At 37.5% G+C, this 19,256-nt stretch overlaps 3 protein-coding genes across 7 annotated transcripts in view; 2 read left to right on the top strand and 1 right to left on the bottom strand.

Annotated features, from left to right (window-relative positions):
• Positions 1-980: 980 nt before the first annotated feature.
• On the bottom strand, positions 981-4,748 carry LOC122356628 (Hermansky-Pudlak syndrome 6 protein homolog). The gene has a single exon (XM_043255560.1). It carries the CDS (start codon positions 4,425-4,427, stop codon positions 1,920-1,922), a length of 2,508 nt encoding a protein of 835 aa, XP_043111495.1. The 5' UTR covers positions 4,428-4,748; the 3' UTR covers positions 981-1,919.
• A 563-nt stretch (positions 4,749-5,311) lies between these two features.
• nsmce4a (NSE4 homolog A, SMC5-SMC6 complex component) lies at positions 5,312-9,838 on the top strand. The gene is made up of 11 exons (XM_043255561.1): positions 5,312-5,438; positions 5,943-6,179; positions 6,284-6,364; positions 6,473-6,603; positions 7,371-7,513; positions 8,425-8,524; positions 8,607-8,697; positions 8,791-8,885; positions 8,964-9,012; positions 9,087-9,172; positions 9,388-9,838. The coding sequence occupies exons 2-11, from the start codon at positions 5,963-5,965 to the stop codon at positions 9,451-9,453; spliced, it is 1,059 nt and encodes a 352-aa protein (XP_043111496.1). The 5' UTR covers positions 5,312-5,438; positions 5,943-5,962; the 3' UTR covers positions 9,454-9,838.
• Positions 9,839-12,086: 2,248 nt separating this feature from the next.
• Positions 12,087-19,256, top strand: part of LOC122357091 — a 29,040-nt gene continuing 21,870 nt past the window's right edge. For 2 of the 5 annotated variants that reach the window (XM_043256295.1, XM_043256296.1), the window contains exons 1-2: positions 14,190-14,372; positions 18,215-18,310. In XM_043256295.1, the coding sequence (XP_043112230.1) occupies positions 18,278-18,310 (33 nt within the window). In that variant the 5' untranslated portion in view covers positions 14,190-14,372; positions 18,215-18,277. Of the gene's footprint in view, positions 12,476-14,189; positions 14,373-18,214; positions 18,311-19,256 lie in introns of those variants that run through there. The other 3 variants (XM_043256297.1, XM_043256299.1, XM_043256294.1) reach the window with 2 other exon arrangements.

Below are 19,256 nucleotides of genomic sequence, written 5' to 3' on the forward strand. Positions count from 1 at the left end.
AAAGGTTTGGGGTCAATCTTTTTTTTTTTTTAATAAAATTCACAAAACTTAATAACAAAAATAAAAAGCACAAATCAAGACTAGACTAGAGTTAGTATTACTATATATATTAGTGCTGCCAAAAGATTAATTGCAGCAAAAATAAAAGTTTTTATTTACATGTGTGTATGTACTGTGTATATTTATCCTGTATATATAAATAGACAAAATGCATAAATTCAAGAAAAATCTGTTTTAAATATATTTATATATAAATTATATTAATATATACATGCAAATGTTTTTTAAATATATGTTGTATGTGTGCGTAATCGTGATCAATAGTTTGACAGCATATGTACTTGTATGTAGCTGTTGCAAGCGTAAAAAAAACAACCAATTTTTAAATTAAGGCAAAAAAGATTTAAATTTGCGTGAAGATATTTTTTTCAGTCATCACTAATTTTTTTAATGAATGTTTTGTCCCATGTCTCAAGAATCTACAATTACTTAAACATGCCAGTATGAGTGACTTTAGACAGTAGAATGTGGCATGGTTCAGATGTACATTTTAGTGCCTTTAGTTGATTACTTTAGATCATAATATAACATTTGTAAATATTAAATACATTGTGCTGAATACTCAGTCAAACCAATACCAGGTAAACACTTGCGTCACAAAATAGTAAATAGAAGTATTTCAGCTCTCCAAATACAATTAGCTATGACGAGTCAATTCAGGGCAACACAAGCCTATCCAATGTACTTGAGTTTGAAGCAGGACACTGTATAATAGAATTTAGCTGAATTGAATTTAAAGCAGTGCTGTGAATGCTGCTGTTGAGCTCAGTAGGAATGCAGAGGGTGGGGCTGTAGAGACCGAGTGAGTTTATAAAGCTTTGCATTGGAAACACATCAGAATTCCCCTCCCTGACCACAAAACCAGAAATCATTAAACACAGCTGTCACACTTCACTTCAAAAAAAAGTAAGCAGCAGCAGTACATGAAAGTCATATTTAATTGCTTTTTACAGTGTTAAAATCCCTGTGATAGCACTAAATACAAGAGCAATCCATGAAATATACAAGGCATTAAACATGAAATGATCTAAATGCATCAGCATGCACATTACATTTTATATTACTGTACATTTTTAATAATGACTAATACAGTTCTTTATAGCTTATTATTATTTATTACATCTTCCACATGTTTTCTTAAAATAATAATTACACCAGCATATGATGATAAACTGTAGTGTCAACAGAAAAAAGGCATTGTTATTCTGAGAGTTTATACAATAAATGATCTAGAGCATGAAATGTGGATAATGCTTAGTCATCTCTGACCTTGCATTAAGGTTCAGGGTGACAGCATGCCTTCATGTGATGGCAAAAAAGGACACCACTGAAAGTTAAGAAAGGGAAAATACTGTTTAAAACACACCAAAAGCATTTAAGATGAAATGCAGCAAACCAAGTAAACATAAAAACAACATAGTATATTACATTCTATATTAGGAATAATTAAGCAGTAGTTAAATAGTATTGCAAATTATTACTTTACTATTTTAATAGTTGAAATATTGTTTGTATAATTTTTTGTTCAGACCATGCAAGGTAAACAGTACTTCTTAAAGTGACAGCTGACCCAAAAATGTTATTTTGTCATTACATTGTTCCTAACCAGTATGACTTTGTCATAGGACACAAAAAACAGGCAATACAGTGAAAGTCAATGGGGTCCAAATGGGTTTTTTTGGATGAAACTGTACAGATAAAAACTGTTAAATTGTTTTTTGAAATCTATTCTTAATTGCTTCAAAAGAAGATGGTCATACAGGTTTGGAATGACAAATGTGAGTAAATTGTTTTGGGTTAACGTGTACCTCTAAGAACAGTGTATGGAAAGGGTCAGACATGATTTAAGAGTGGAAAAGTCAGACCAGTTTGGCTTGAGATGTCACTTGAGAACCAGAGGTAGTCCTCTGCTTGGTTTCCAGGTGCTCTGCATCTCTAAAAAGTCCCTTCGGCTGACGTGGAGGAGTGAGCGGAGGAACTGTGGGTGACTGAAGGATATCGGCGTACTTTTGGCTTGGTTTGGTCTCCCTTTGGAGAATTTTTTTGAGCAGTGGTTTCAAAAGGCCGATGGTGACCTGGCTGCCATGAGCCTCGAAAGGTCCAGAGTTCTGGGTCGAATCAGGAAGGTTTTTCAGTACAATATTAAGTATGCTTGTCACGGTCATATCCTCTGGACAAAGAGTCCACAGCAGGTTCAAATAAGGGTCCAGGTCTCTATGCTGGGACACTTCACACAGCAGAGCACTGAAAATCTCTTTATTCAAAAGGGGGCTCTGCCGGCAGAACCTCTCTGCTACTTGCGCAACCCGTTCCCAATGCCCTTGCTTGATGAGAATCCGCAATGCTTGCATGATCGCTTTAGGCCGCTCACTGCACAAAAGCAGCTCCACTTCCAGGTGTGGGTGGGTCCCTTTGCAAGGGAGCACCGTCAAGGCCCGTTTATAGAGCGGCAAGCTCTCAGAGCTCTCCTTCATGCTGTAACCCCATGAAGACTTGGAAGACCCGCCGGACTGTTGCTGTGCCAGTTCGAGAAACCTTGGAAGCCAACTAGGCTGGAATTTTAAGATAGAGTGGCACAAGAGCTCAAAAACAGGCACTGTAGTTTGTTTCTGCTGACCGTTGCAGTGGGCAAAGTTTGCTGTTGGTTGCACAGGGCTGAGGATGATTTTCCATAACTCAGCAGGAGCTTTGGATGACAACAAACCCTCACCGTTGCACTTTAGATGCAGAATTGTTTGCATGGCATGCCAGGAGTATATGGGAAAGAGATGGAAGATGTTGTTTAGATACTGAAGATTCTCCCTCTCTAGCTCACTGCTAAGCAGCCGGCAGATCTCCTGCTGCACCAAGCTTTCACAATAGTTCTCTAAATCTTTCTCCGAAGCCTTCACCATTGATGTTTTGATGTCCTCCAACAAAATGAGACTCCTAAGCTCTGATTCGAGTGAGCTCATGAGCCTTTCTTGCCCTGTGGAATGTTTCTCACCAGTTTTGGTCTTCTGGTTGTTGAGGAAATCCCTGAGGATGGCAGCCAGTGATATGGGTGCTTGAAACATCCCACCTTTTTTGAGCTTCTCTACCGTGAGCTGAGTGCTGCTTAGACTTCTTTGCTGATAGTATTTGCATGCCTCCTCAAAGACAGCCTCGACTAAGAGTGCACTTGAGTCTTCTGAAAGCACCGGAGAAGGTTTCGGTTTTTGCATGACCACAAACAGCCCGGTTTCTGACAGCATTTGTGGAGAGTGACTATCCAAAGTGTTTACGTAGAGAAGGCCTTCTGTTTTCAGACTTATTCTTTCTAATTCCAGACCACATTTAGTGTTGATTAGGAAGAGAGTCCTACCTATTGTTAGTGCCAGGATTTCATTATATATTTTCAGGCTATTTTGAGTCCCACTAGAACTTAGGCAATTATCAGGAAGTTTATATATGTTGCGCAGACCACCGTCCCTCTTCATAATGCATACCCAACCAGTGCTGAGAAAGAGAAGGAGGTCTCCACACCCAACGGCAGAGAATCCACAGATATCAGGAGGATTTATGGTGGATAGAAGGCCAATGCAGTCTGTAACAAGTCTCTTGAAGTCAGATTCCTTGCTTGAGCTTTTTATAAGCGTGCAGTTACAGGCACTATGCACTTTAAAGGTGTCATGTTCAGGAGACCATGCAAGAAACACTTTCGAAACACCCATGGAAGAGTTTTCCCTCATGTCTGGGAGCAGATAGATCAAATCCCCAGAACTGACGGTTGTGTATCGAGGATTATTGTGCAAAGCGATTTTCACGTTTCCTAAAATGACACCTCCCTCTTTAACTTCTATAGTCTTTTTGCAGATGCAAAACCTGAAGTTGCTGCACGCACTGTTGGAGTTCTCAGACGGCGGTCGCTCCTCACACCATATAATGAAATTCTGACACACACACACAGAAATGACTTTAGCACGAGGGCTGTTACACAGATCCACAGTCTGGAGTAAATGCCAGCCTGATCTGCACTCCAGGAATTTCCAGAATTCCACTCTTCCATTCTCAAATATTACTCCCAGCACACAGGCTCCATCTTCAGGTTTGCTTTGAGGCATGTAAATGACATCCACTATAGGCACATTTCCAGTTAGCACTAAATCAACGTGTTTCTGGCTTTGCATGAGATGAGGTCGCTGATATTTGTCATGTGTCATAAGACCACTCTTGGGCTGACGCACAATGACATGAATGTGACGTCCATCTGGACTCAGACGCACATCGGACAGGCGGTTTTGAGATGAGGTGTTGTTGGAGTACGCCTGTTTGAAAAACTCTTTTAGATCCTTTCCTTTCGTGAAATCGCCGAAATCGGTCACTTGCTCTAATGCGAGCCCCGTCATGTTTGCTGAAAGGTCGATCTGGACTAGGAAGCACACAGTGCGCGTGAAAACACTTTCAGTTCGGACCAGCGATCATCCACAATCACCCCGAAACATGTCCAGTGCTTGTTTCACGCGTTAACTCCATCACATGACGATGTCATATCTGTACAGTCCACAAATCCTAGGAAATGCACGTAAAAGTCTCCTGTGATGTCTGTTTCTGTCCCACTCCTCCTGACATCACGAGTTTGTTAATTTCCGGATTCTTGGGGCTGTGTTTCAACACCCGCCGAGGCGCGCGCTCAGAGAGCGTTATTGTAAACCAACGCTCGCCACGATTACGGCCAGAAGTCCTTTACTAGATAGGTGGCTTACTGGGTTTTGAAACACACCCTATGCGGTGTTTTTATTTATTTATTTTTGCTCTGTTGGAAGGAGGGGTTTAATTCATCACTCCTTTCTCCAAGTTATTATATCAAACGTAACCTTTACCTAAATACAATTTACCTAAATGTACAACAATTACCTAAATATATTTATAATTGCATATATATTTGCATCTGAACCCCTCAGTCAATTTATAGGCTAACAAGGGAGGCTAGATTCTTCATAGATTCCTTTAGAAATTTCCAGTTTTTTCATGGTTTTCGGTGTCTTCGTAAATTAATATCTCTTTCACGTTTGTTTAACAATTTAGGTTACAAACTATTTTCGTTTTAAAGTAAAATGCGGACAAACTGCTTAATAAGAACTACAAGGATGTGAGATTATGACAAATCGAACAAAATTTGTATTTAATAAATAACATTTGGTTATGCATGAACAATATTGTACACCTTATATTAAAATATAAACCAGGAGCTAATAAAAAAGGTTTATATAAAATACAATTAAGATACTTCTCACAAGTTTTGTCATAGAATGCATCGGAAATGACGTGAGGCCAGTAAGCGCGTACTTCCGTCTACTCCCGCGAAGGTTTCACTGTTTATGCAAATGCAGATATGAATCCTGCGTTTTTTGAAGCTTGTAAGTTTTCAAGATATTTCCTAATTTGCTAGTTTGTTAATTATGTTCTGCTTTTATTTTCCGATGTCTCGTCGCTTTTGTTAGGTCAGCTGCAGTGGATCGCAAATATGATCACAGAAATATGTGTAAATATAAGTCTAGCAGTTATGTTGTCGTTGATTACTTGCACACAGGAAGGAATTGTTTTGAAAACAAACCTTATTCGAAAAAAATCTCACTAGAATCTGTTTGTGTACCAGTTTATGTACTTTTGTGTTTACTAACCATGTGATGAGCAGGAATAGCACTGCTATGCGATGCTTTGTTTGTGCTGCATACTACACCTTATTATGTTATGTTCTGTGTTTTATATATTTAAAAAAAAAATACATGGATGAAACTTACATATCTTTTTAAACCACATTGCATTGTGCAACTGTCATTGCGATGTTTGATCTGGATCTCGATATTTAAGTTTCTGTAATAATATTATTTATATTATTACATATGTGTCTCTTTGAATAGAAAATCAGGCAAGATTGAAGATGTCTGATTCGAGGAGACGGTCAAGAGGGAATCAAGAAGAGTCTGCAGGAACATCTAATGGTTTGGGTGGACGGAACAGGCCAGAGAGACCTGGCGATATGGTTGATGAAGATGATATTGGTGCGGGACCCTCAGGTATTGGCGAGGAAGAAGATGATCCAGCATGCAGGAGAGAGATCAGGAGCAAGTACCGGGACCTGATCAATCAAGTTCAGCGTGAGTATCAATAATGTTAAAATTGGCTTCAGTGATACAGTTTGCTGTTTCAATTCTAAAGTATTGTAAGTATATGGTGGAATATGCTTTTTTTTTGTTCACAGAGAATCGTGAGGACATGCTAAACCCAGCTAACAATAAACTCACTGATGTTTTAGAAGAGGCCAACAAACTATTTGCCAATGGTATTATTGTTCTTCACTATATATCCTGGTACCTACCTGCTCTGCACACATAAATTCATGCATTATGTCTTAACGATCTGGTTTGCTATGGCCTGTGTCTACTTTCAGTGAGGCAGGCTCGTGAAGCGGCTCTGGATGCTCAACTCTTGGTGCTAGCCACTGATCTAGGGAAGGAGAAGGCCAGTCAGCTACACGCTGAAGGCTCTGCGTTTGACCCGTCTGCATTTGCAGAACATTTGGTAATTTATTGTGAGAGGAAAGGCGATGGCTGTGTTTCCTAAAAGCATCGTAAGCCTAAGTAGATCATAGAACCATTGCCAACTAGGGTTGGGTACCGAAACCCGGTACCAGTAATTGTTACGTACCAAACACGCATTTTGGTGCCAAGCCTGAACGACAAACCAACAAATCTTTGTAGTATCGTGAGTGTGCATGTTGCTTTGACTTTCTGACTTAAAACACAACTTGGGACATAAGAGCGTCCGAGGAGCATGTCAATGCAGTAATTACACTTGCTCTGATGGCAGCAAAACTAGCTAAACTAAACATTTTTTGTTAAACTTCCCTTGTATACACATTTTTAAACCTGTTGTCCAACAAAAGAGATAATTATAACCTTTTTTACTCCACAATACCAGTCAAATGTTTCATTTTGTGATCTGAAGTATTTTTTTTTTGTCACAGCATGAGACAGAAAACATGTTCCATAGGCTACTCTTAAAAAAAAAATACACAGATTAGAGAGATGGCTTGAATAACAGTGATAAACAATACATTGTTGCAGTCCAATGTTTGTCTTTGTCTTTATATTAATAAGCATAGATACATGCACTGGAACTGTTTTAAAAGTATCAGTTCAGCACTGGTATCGGAAAAAACAATACCCAACCCTATTGCCAACAGTGCTTTTAAGAAACACAGATCTTGTATTTAAGAAATAAATATGTTTAGATTCACTATGAAATGATTTTTCTTCTTGATTGATTTCTCATATCAATTATTCTAGTTATCTTTCATGGGTCTGAATCGTTTGGAGGATGAAAGTGGTCAGGATGGGAACTTGGAGGGATATTTACCACAAGGCGCCTGGCAGAGGCTTGCAAAAAGATCCGAGTACTGCTTCAAAACAGCCCCTTCATTCCACTACATGTGAGTATGTCTGAAGCAAGCAAAGTAAAATTAAACCGAAGGAGATTAGGTCATTTTAAGGTGATATTCACATTCAACTCGAAATTATTTTGCAGGTAGTTGCAGTGATTTTTGTGTTTTTTTGCGATTTTTGCTATTAGGTTTTCTAAAGGATATGTTATCAGGCTAGTTTTTTGATTCCCTTCTCAGCCCATAACGCTGATTTATTGAACTGACGTCTTTGTGACCCACTTCTGTAGTAATTGACGATGAATCAGCTAAAACTGTTGATGTAAGTGAATCAGTTCAAAGCTAAATTTGTGTCCCTCAGAAATTTAAGCTGTTTTTTGTAAGCAAGTGCACAAAAAATTGATAAAAAGTGGCAGTAAAATGTCATTTTAATGTTACAAATTTTTTATTAGACATAAATTTATTAAAACATCCTGAAAACAGTTTCACACTTTCTACAAAAATATTAAAGCAGCGCAGTTCTTTCCACACTAATAATAATGACATCCGCATACTAGTTTGATTGTTCATAAAGGAGAGTGTAAAGTGTGAAATGGCTTTTGAAAATTCAGCATTGTCATCACAGGAATAAATTAATAAAAAAACAAAAACAATTTATAATTGTATTTATAATTTTAATTGTATTTAAATTGAAATTGTATATAATAGTACAGTATTGCTGTTTTAAATAAGTGCAGTTTTGATGAGCATAAGAGACTTCTCGAACATTAAAAAAACTCTAAAATGTTGTACTGTAGAGTAAATATAATTTTTCATGATATTTATTGGATGAACTAACTTGTACCTAACATCTGAAGCAGTTTAATTACAGTGGCTACTAAGCCGTTTTATAGCTTCCAAAACGCAGCCTCATGCACTGTGCTGTTTACTTTACAACCTTTGCTATTTTTATTTAATTCAAGGTTGGGCTCATTTTTGGCAGAGCCGCCTCCTCCACGACAGAGAGTCGAAAGACAAAGGAAAGTCCCCAGCAAAGAGGCAAAGCGAATTATGCCCACGCAGGTGTGCTCCTTACAACGCTGGCAATCTCTGAAAACATTCTTGGGAATCTGTCTTATTTTAAGAAAATATCTTGTCATCACAGCTGAAGAAAATGGAAGAATCTCACCAGGAGGCAACAGAGAAAGAAGTTGAAAGGATTCTGGGATTCCTGCGAAGTTACTTTGCTGATGACTGTAAGCATGTTGAAATAAAATTAAAACAACGCATTGCAGTTAAGCAAAACTGACTATTTTAAAACCCATTAAACGTGCATTTTTCTGGAACAGCTGAGGAACCCATTTCATATTACGAGTTCGTCATTGACCCCAGCTCCTTCTCCCGGACCGTGGAAAACATCTTCCACATGTCTTTTCTCATAAGGGTAAATAAAGATGCAACAACAGCTTTGGAGGTTAAACGTAAGTCCCACATTAATTAATGTAAGATATATTTCCCTCAGGATGGTCTGGTGAGAATGTACTTGGACACGAATAAGCTTCCTTGTATAGGTAAGATCAAATCCACAGGTCATCGCTTGATTGTGTTTGTTTAAATGTACTTCGAGATGACATGTGTTTTATAGCTCCAGTAGAGGAAGGTGAGATAGAGCCTGGTGGAGCTGCCGTCCGACATCAGTGTGTCATCTCCATCAACCAGGAAAGCTGGAAGGTGAGCGCATTTAGACCATATTTGCAATATTTAAGCAGATGTTTGGGGTTGGAAGGATGTGTTTTCTGAATTCTAATTGAGGTGATAATAAAGAAATAGGCTTGTGTCTTTAACAACAATTTGAGACAATTTTTGCAATGTTCAGATCGTGTCTTATTTAGCTTTGAACCGTCTGTTCCTTACATTAAATAAATGTTGTGATCTGTGTCTTGCAGGAAATCATTGATGCCTTTGATATTAGGCAAGCTATGATCCCCCCTGCAGAAGTTATGTCGCAGTAAAGCTAAGTTGGAGGATAGCGACCGCTGCCAAAAAGCTTATCAGAGCTTATCAAATAAAAACTTTTTTATTTTTTTAACATTTGGGATATCAATTTTAAGAGTTATGTCTTTTGAATTCTGTATGAAGTGTAATAATTGTGTGTTATACAATAAATGTAAAGTGCACTTAACATTATATTAAGTCTTCCAAATAACTATATTTTAATTTGATGGAAACATTCAAGGTTCTTAACCCTTTACCGTCTGCTGTTCTCGTCTCCTATTTGGAAAAAAGTCTGAGTAGCAGGTCTCACTTCTCACATGACATCAATATATCACAGAACAGGTTTTGTTTGTGAACCATCATGTAATTGTACTACTTGCGAGTAAAATCTCTATTTGCACAGCCCTCTTACTAAAGAGTGTATTTTTACTAAAGTTGCTCCGTTAAGCCTATCTATGGTTTTGTATGGATGAGAAACTCGATGTAGATTAATTATGCGAATAGGAGTTTTTTTTGTGTGTTTTAATTTTGTAATAGTAATTGGAGATTAAACATAAGCCTCACAATGACGAATAAAATACAGCTCTTAAGTAATCATTAATATGGTCACGAAAGTTGGTGTTTATTCTCGCTTCCCTGTCAGTAATTAGGGTAAACTGAACACTACCACCTAGTGGTGAAATACCGGTTTTTTTTTTTAACCGGCAAGGCTGAATGTGATTTTAAAACTACTCTTCAAAAATTCATAATGAATACATAAAGTTGACTACTGCCTCTACTTATGTTTATTTGCGTGAAATTACGGCAATATTTGTGTTTTCTTGAACTTTGTTGTATATTCAATTGTAGTCGTGTAAAATGCTCATGCAGGGAGGCGGCAGAGAGCTGTCCACGCGTGCAGTGGTGCGGCCCTCCATATGCACACAGATTGGTCCAAGCTTGGATTAACTGCCCTGTAGTTTGATCCCACTGACATCTGAAGCCTTTTGGAGGGATCTGCCTGCTGTCTGAGTAACACTCATGTTCACAGGACGCTCCTCTATGCTGCAGGGATTTTTTTTGGATGTTGTTGTGGTGTAAGTCTGCATCCAGGTCAGTGGCTGAAGTTGTAGCTGTTGTTTTTGTTGGTTTCTTACAGCATTTTTTTTTTATTCCATATTTTTATTTATCTCAGTTAAAATTATAAAAAAATTATAGGCTTTTGTGCTTGTTGGTGAGCTTTACTTAGGATATGTGCTGTTTTATGTCTTACTATGCATATATGTTTTGGTTAGTGTGGTGGAAAGTTTTATATCCTTTTATTTTGAATCGGTTGAAATCCGGTTTCACTTGATTTGGCGACAAAATTACAAAATGTTATTTTGTAGCTTTTAATTGCCATTGAACAAATTTGTCAGATTCCCTCAGATGTTTTTACTTTTAAAAGGTATTGTTACGTTTGTCTTTAATAAACACCTTTCATTTTAGGGAACCACAACATTATTCATTGTGTCCATTTAATTTTTAGGTAATGCTATTATTAAGCTATGTATCAAAACATTTGTGTGTAATCTATAAATGTTTAATTGAGAAGGAATAATTTAGCTTTCTATTTCAGAGGTAAAAGTTGCTGAAAGCTCATTTTCTGTAGGCATGGAGTTCTGGCTGGTACTGACAATTAAGTGATAATCTTATAAGTGATATTAAAGTTCAATATTATTTAGTTTTATATAGTAATTGTGGGCTACAATCAATAAATTCTACTCATTGCTGTCATGCTTCGTTTCGGCATCACAGCATTGTCATTTACAGTAAAAAAAAAAATATGCATAACTATTCATTTTAGATTAATTCATGAGAAATTTGAAGATCTTTGATAGAAAAGACTCAATAAATATAGCCCCTACAAGCTCATTATTATTGAAAATTATTGTTTTTAAAGGAATAGTTCACTCAGAAATGGGTTAAATCTTTGTCTTTGTGTTCTGTAACTACATGCATGCATCTAGTGACGTATGTTATGTGCTGTCACTAGCACTAGATGATGGCAACATTTCTTAAAAAAAAAAAACAAAACTGGCAGAAATGTATGTCTCCAATTAAATATCCAGTTTTGACCAATATATCCATATTTTATACTGTTTATTATGCAAAAGAGTCGACATGAAACTGATCTAACTTTACTATAGTATTGTGACAGTTTAAAATGTGGATCCACTGGTTGTTGATTGGATTGTGTTAAATGGAGGCAGATCTGATTGGCTCAATAAGAAATGGCATTTTTATAAATTTATAACTATACAGGACTTATAGATGGATAATAACAATGGGCAGTTTGGTTTTCATGCTGACTATAAAGGCCGTTAAAGAATGAATATTAAAATATAGCTTATTCTATCTCATCCTGACTCTCTTTTTATAAATTCTTTTATTATCTGCCACTGTCCCATTTCACTTGAGTGGCCCCATCACTTTTTTCCTCTGGCGTTTTTTCTTTTAATGCTCAGTACCGTGTCGTCCTGCCTGCAGCTGTTGTTCTTTTAAACTTGCAGATGCTCTGTTCTTTTTTTATTTTCTCGTTCTCATCCGGCTGTATTTTCTGTCCTCCCCCTCCACTCCCTGCTTGTCTGACGGTCACTTTCGACAACAGAGGGGCCTTTTACCCACTTGCAGAGCGGCATCTTACAGCATCGCTGCAAAAGCCGACTGAGGAAGAGAGTCAAGACACTTTTTTTGAATCCTCGGCAATGCTATTTATATAATTGTGTTGTTATATAACAGAGAATGAGCATGTATGTCATAGTTATACCCTGGGCATTGCAGTAGATGAGGCTTATTCACACACATACTCACACGCACACACACATATGAGGGTATCCTCGCACGCTTGCACTCACTTGCTCACACCCTGCTTGCATTGCTCAGCGATGCCATTTCTTTGTAGTGGGGATGCAATCCTGGAAAGACTATTTTTGCAAGCCTTGTAGTGCTTCTGTCACCTCTCCTCAGGAGGACATGGAATACAGGATGGGAAGCTGCATCGGAGTCGCACGCAGCCAGGTAACACTGCATCTCAGACGCGGCAGACAGAATGGCAAAATGAGAACGAGTGGGAAGACATCGCTGGCTTTCGCTGGTTGTCAGTGCAGGCAGAAGAAGGGGATGAGGGGGAGTATTTGTGTTGGACCGGGCTGACGTCAGGGGGATATGAAAGAAAATGCATGTATTTTTGGCTGTCTCTTCTCATACTGGCCTGTAGTGGTCGGAGCTTGGGAGATGAAGAGCGTGAAAGGAGACGGGAATGGAGGGGAAAAAAAAGAGGGGGAGGTGCAAAAAGATGCCTGACGATATCTATACAGAGAGAGGAGGAAGGATGCAGGGAAAGGAATGATAAATGGATAAATGAAACGGAGCAGACACCGGAAACTAGAGTAATGAGATTGTGCTGAAAACAGACATAGTTTGGAAAGAATTAAATATGGACGTAAAAAAATAACTGATTCCCTTGACAACAAGCAGTATTTGTGCATTAAATATCTGCTATTAATAAACTCGATTGTTCATAGACAATAAGCGCTTATTTATTAATCGTATTATTCAGCGTTCATGTCTATGCAGTTGAAGTGATTTTGCGCTACAGCCATTTTATACTTGTTTTAATAGGCATTAAGGATGGGAATGTTTGGGTAATGGCTTTATTATAATAGTTACATAATTAAGTTAATGTTTTAATAGTGCATAATGGTGAGAAGGGGTGTGTTGCGTGACTGTCAGCTATTAAAAAGCATTTCGGTGATCAATAAATACTTGGTGTGCTTAATGCATTTAAAAGGTCAGGTTTCTTTATTGGGCAGCGAAAGGTGAGAAGAATTATTTTTTGAGTAAGTGAAATGGTATGGGGTGTGCGTGTATGTGTAAGAGCGTAAACAGGTGAGGTGAACAGGTAGCGGACAATGGATAATGCATAAATAATGCATATATGTATTATGTGCTGAAAGGTTTTCCAATAGGAAACCTGAATTGAAGTTGTAATCGGAAGGGAATATCACTAGGCAGTTTAGCAAGGACGGTTGCAGGATGCCTGACAGAGCTGAAAACACTGTTTTGGTAAGTTCTATTCTTGTGCCCTATTAACTTTGTTTAAAGGATAATAGGGCACAAAATGAGGTTGGCTCAGTGGTTCTATTGATTGGAAAAGCTATTTAATATAACTGGATCAGCTTGAATGGTTTTGGTGATTCTAAAGTGAGTAAATTGAATAGAAAACTCTTTTTAGTGGAGTTTACTAGGTGAGTCTATCACTTCTTTCTTTCTCTCTCTTGTGAAGTATTATTTTATGTTTTATTTTGCTAAGTAATTATGTAAGGATTGCATAGATGTTAATACTTTCAGTACTTTGCCTGTTTTATTTGGCCATCCAGCAATATGAATACCTATAGAAATCAGTTCAGTGACTTTGCGACCTCCTGTAACATTGATATCAATATGAATAGATCATTATATTGATACCAAGTAGCCCGAATGTAGCATTTTCCAAAGGTTTTTTAGTAATCAGTACCATTGTATAAATGCTATATTGACTTATAGAGATGGAAGATACAGTATAGCTCAGAGAAAAGTGCTGTGTAATTGTTTTGGGGCCCCGTTGACAGCCTAAAGGGGTTATGGGAAGGGTAAAATCCTTACTGCTTAGTTTATGGCATTTTGTTTGTTTACAAGTGTTACCAAGCGTCATGCATCGTCCAGCTGACTCTGTCATCTCTGCCATGTCAGAATCAGTGCGGCCCCCCATGAGCTCCCTGCCTGCTAAAACTCTGTGCAGATATAGCAACCCAGTGTTCCAGTCGTCTCAAGAGAGGACAAGCTTGTTAACTGCTGTGTAGCTGCAATGAACAAAATCTAAATCTCTGCATTAAATGTGGCATTGTGAGCTTGGATAAATGCCTCTGTGAGCTGGGTGAGTGAGTTTGAATTCACTTTGCTGTTACTGCTTTTAAAGTTAATACAATGATCATAAGGAGTTCGGTAACACTTGATAGTCCACTTTAGACATTCTACTAACAGTAAGTGACTTTGCAACTACATGTCAACTAGCAGTCATTAAAATATTAGCAGACTGCTTAATATCTTCTAACACTTATTTTAATAGGTCAACAGCATACAACATGCTAACTATGAGAGACTTGCAACTATTTCTACTAACCTACTCTAACAGTCTGCTCTGAGAGTAAGTGTTGTTGCAAATTAATGAGAATAGGTTGACATGTAGTTACAAAGTGGACTAACAAAATAAAGCAGGAAGTTTAAATAAGGGTGATTTATTGCGCTTTCATGGTTAACATCACTAATATAGTATTAGAAAACCTTTCGATTTTCACTTTAGATTTCCAAATGGTTGACTTTAGATGTTAGTGTGGGTTTACAAGAGTCTTATTTTACCAGAAATTCATGGTGTTGCAGGACATATACTTTGTTTGATGGTTATATTATGCAGCGTTATAGCACATTAAATTCTGTGCTGTGTGGGGAAAAAAAGGAGTCCAGGAATAGGCATGTTCCTGTTCTGTTTCAGGAGTGTTCCTATGTCAGAAGGCATTCATGTGGCAATGTCTGCAAGTGATTCAGCCACACTAAAGGAAGGTCCTAATACTGTTTAATTATTAATGGAAGACGTGAGTCTGCATTCACACTGTGTTTAAAGCAGTGCTGTCATTGGTCTACTCTCTTGTTTATCTTATTGATTAGCTGTTTCTAAAAATCTTTCATACTCTGCGCACATGAGCAGTTTGGATCATTTAACATCATTGTATAAGTCTGCAGTATTTATTACATTGCACAGTTTGTTTTGAAGGGAAACTGGTGCACATGATTCATGGTTGGACGGGAAGACTTAAATAACGAGTGACAGACAAGAACAGCATCTATTTATAACACGTTTCATATTCAGGTTTGCACTTCCTGCCAAAATATAGAGCAGGGACTGATCAGCCAGAAAAGTCACATGGACACACAAATACATCTGTATAATTGTTTGACACAATGGTTTTGTCGATGCTAAATGGATTATAAAGGTCATGTTTACAGTTCGTTCATGTTGATTCTCTGAACCATATATTACTTTTTCATTTGTTTCTTTTAGAATCCTGTAATAATGGCATTACATTTTTATGTCTCCAAAATGTGATTTTATGTCACAGTATACTGCCGCTTTGTCTTATAATTGCAACTTGTCTCTGACAGTGTGACTTCATATCTCACAGAGTGATTTATTTATTTTTTTTTTAAACCAAGTATTTTATAATAACCTTTTGTTATACTATACTCTGAGGCAGAAACCATAGGTTCTTGAATTGAAGCTGCAAAATTGTTCTTTTTCCCATTATGTTCAATTTAACTTGTGAAGTGCATAAACTGTATAATTTTTCATGTGACTTTTTTTTTTTAAAGCCAAGCAAGCACTAAACAACACATCCTGTCTTATAAATATATTGCTGATACAACATACAACATTTAATGTAACCAAAAATGGGATAAAATTACAGTCCATTTAGTGGTTCATACTTCTTTAAAGGCTTACTTCACCCTAAAATGAAAATGTTGTCATTAAACAACCCCCATGTTGTTCCAAACCATCAGAATAGTTCATCTGCCATGAGCGCTTTAACCGTAAAGTTGAGAAGCTACGAGAATCGTTGAATAAAGTTGTTGTTTTTGTTTTCTTTCTGTACAAAAAGTATTTTTGTACCTTTATAATGTTACGGTTAAACCACAGATGGCAGATGTCTTTCATACTTTTCTGGGCTGTGACAGTATCATTAACTCGGCAGTCATGATACATTTACAAGACTTGAACGAAGATGAACAAAGCTTTTATGAGTTTGGAACAATATGGGTGGTAAGTGATAAATGACATCATTTTAATTTTGAGGTGGAGTAACCCTTTAAGTCTTAGGCCACGTCTAATTTTCACAACACACATTTTCCAGAGTATTGGCTCACAGCAGGGGGAGACAGAGGGCAGATGCTGTTGACTAGTTGATTTTGGCAGTAATCTCCAAACCCTCAGTCACTAGCGCAATCTGTCAAATGATGAGCTTACTGCACAAGATTAACCCACTAACACCGCTGCTGGTCAAAAACAGGCTCCTACTAAATGATACTGTAAAACTGTGCCACTGTGCAATATATCTCTTGAAAAAAAAACTTACATCCAACTGTCCAACTGATATAGTCAAATCCAACTGTCTAGTATAAGTAGTATACATCTAAAACTAGTATCTGAATTTCAGCTGACGCCCTTAATGAATTCTCACAGCACTAGGTGGATAGATGGTGTTTCACTAAAGGGTTAGATAGATGGGATCCCGTGTACTGAGTTTCCCCACATTAGAGCATGCTGTAGTTGTGGTTGTTTGAGGGGGCGGCAGCAAGACTGATGGGCCCTGGAGCTTTCTGCAGTGTGCTGGCCGCAGGTCAACAGTGTGTGCGCGAAATGCTTCAGGAAGCTGATTTATGTTTCTAATGAGCTTGTGGTGTTCTTAAAAGAGGTTCTGGCCAGAGGTCTGTTAGACCCATCTAGAGCTTTTTTTTATGAGCTAATAAGACATACTCCTCCACTCACTCTCACTAACCTTCACACAGTGAGCAACTCGAGCCAAATGTGCAACGGGCCTGAAAACATTGCTCTCTTAATGTGGCATAGTAAAAAAGTGGGGAGTTTGAAATGATTCATGGATGTCAATCGAACTTACCATTTGTTTTGATAATGCAAATTTAAATGCTGTTAAAATGTTGTTCTCATGCTTGCAAGTCACCAGACAAGAAACGATCAAGAAATGACACAAATTTTTAATGACAGGACTTAATGGTCAATATATATATATATATATATATATATATATATATATATATATATATATATATATATATATATATATATATATATGTTTTATAACAGGGTCTAATGCTCAAAATGGCCGCATTTATTTGGTGAAAAATACAGTACAGCACTAATACTCTGAATTTGCAATAACTTAATAATAAATAATTAAATTCAGTAAAACAGCGAATATCAATCTATTGTTACACATAATGTCTATACTGTCACTTTTTATCAATTTAATGCTCCCATGATTAATAAAAGTTAAATGTTGGATCTGACAGACCAGCTATTTTTGTATTTTTTTGTTGTTGTATAAAATGCAGTAAACTGGAGCAGTAAATTAAAACAAAATCGCAGAATACTAATGCTAATGGCCAGCTTGTGATTTTAGTTATATTGTTCCTCCTCATTCAGAGACAAATTGAATGGTTACTGTTTCTCCTGGATTGTGTGCTTTGGCCGGTTCAGTCTGATTTATCCTGTTCATGGTCAGGAACTTTATATTTGAATTGCAGCTCTACACTTGAAATCTAAACTTCTGAAGAATTTTCAGTACAAATTAAATATTGAGGTGTTTTAAACATGCTGTATTCTTTATTTGGGCAATTATGTGATAGGTATTATATAAATTGTTTTATAAGTCTTAAATTCTGTGAAACTGCCTGAAGGCCGTGACTCTAATATGACTGTTTTTTATTCTAACACCCTGAGAAAGTTGTTCTACTGGACAGCATCTCTGCACTTTGTTCTGCTTTCATCAGAGCCTCTTAATCTCAACACATGACACATACTTGCACACATATTTCACTCCCTGATCGCTCAAAGCTCAGTGTTTCTCTGGATGTTTGACGACGGAATAGTGTTTGGAATTCCTTGACAGTGTCTGCTTTCTTTACATCGGTCCCTCATTCTGCCAGAGGTGGCCTGTGCCATTGATGGTCTGATGTGAACGGGGTCACCCACCAGCCCCGCTTAACAAGATGGGCAATGAGAACAGCGCTTCGGAGCTTCCGGTAAGACGGTTTCGTCTGGGAGCTGCTGCCTGGCTCAACATCGCAGTGTTTGTCTCTTCTGAAATGCTTGGACTACCATGCTTGCGTGTGCGCCTTAAAACTAGACTCACTGTTTAGAGCTGTTGTGAATTTTGGTGACATCTGTTAGCATTCCCCATCGACATACTGCCGGTGACAACCTGTGCTTGAGATAACAGCTCAGACAGAGAAAGAAATAGTGCTGTGGTAAAAACATGAACCGTTGCGTTGTCAAACATTCTGACCAAATTTTGTTTTGAAAGAGTGCAGATGGTCAGTGAACTCATTATGTGTGGGATTTTTTTCCCCCCTGATCTTAACCAATATGCTGTTCCCCTCGGTGCTAAAGTGACAAAATAAAAGTAGGCTAGAGTATGCTACTGTATAGCTAGTTTTTTTTTCAGTGGCATAGTTTGGCTCATCTCAAAGAGGGAATAATAATAGCAAACGTGCTCACGTCTACGTTCCTCTCTCCTTGTAATTCAAGTGAATTGGTTCATTCTAAATGTCATTTTCTCATGTAGTGTTAGGCTATCGCTAAAATGTCCAATTCATTAATTCTTGTGACTCGACTCGTTCGGCGATCAATGTTGATTCTGTGGACTGTTTCATATTCATGTAGATGCTTTTTGACTTTGTTTGCAGATTAGTTGTTGTATTTAAAATTTAGCTGTAGGCTTATTTTTGATATACGGTCTTTAAATTGATTTATGGTTGTTATTATACATAGAAAATTTTAATATATTATTTTTTATCTATATTTCTTCCTAAGTATCCATTCTTTTTGTTTCCAACCTTAGCATAACTAATGTTAATCCAAACAGTAACTTAAAATTACGAGTCACAGACAGCAGTCACGATTATTTATATCTTTCGCATGCGTATGACCTTTTGCTACTGATGTGATTTTACAAGACATTTATGCATT

The sequence above is a fragment of the Puntigrus tetrazona genome, chromosome 13, assembly GCF_018831695.1.
Source record: "Puntigrus tetrazona isolate hp1 chromosome 13, ASM1883169v1, whole genome shotgun sequence".
Taxonomy (NCBI): Eukaryota; Metazoa; Chordata; class Actinopteri; order Cypriniformes; family Cyprinidae; genus Puntigrus; species Puntigrus tetrazona.

What these genes read in the sequence shown, in the direction of transcription:
- LOC122356628 (XM_043255560.1), bottom strand. Translation starts at nt 4,427, where the DNA reads ATGACGGGGCTCGCATTAGAGCAAGTGACCGATTTCGGCGATTTCACG.
- nsmce4a (XM_043255561.1), top strand. Translation starts at nt 5,963, where the DNA reads ATGTCTGATTCGAGGAGACGGTCAAGAGGGAATCAAGAAGAGTCTGCA. An exon ending in CAACAAACTATTTGCCAATG is followed by an intron (nt 6,365 to 6,472) that starts GTATTATTGTTC and finishes GTCTACTTTCAG; the next exon opens with TGAGGCAGGCTCGTGAAGCG. An exon ending in ACATGTCTTTTCTCATAAGG is followed by an intron (nt 8,886 to 8,963) that starts GTAAATAAAGAT and finishes TATTTCCCTCAG; the next exon opens with GATGGTCTGGTGAGAATGTA.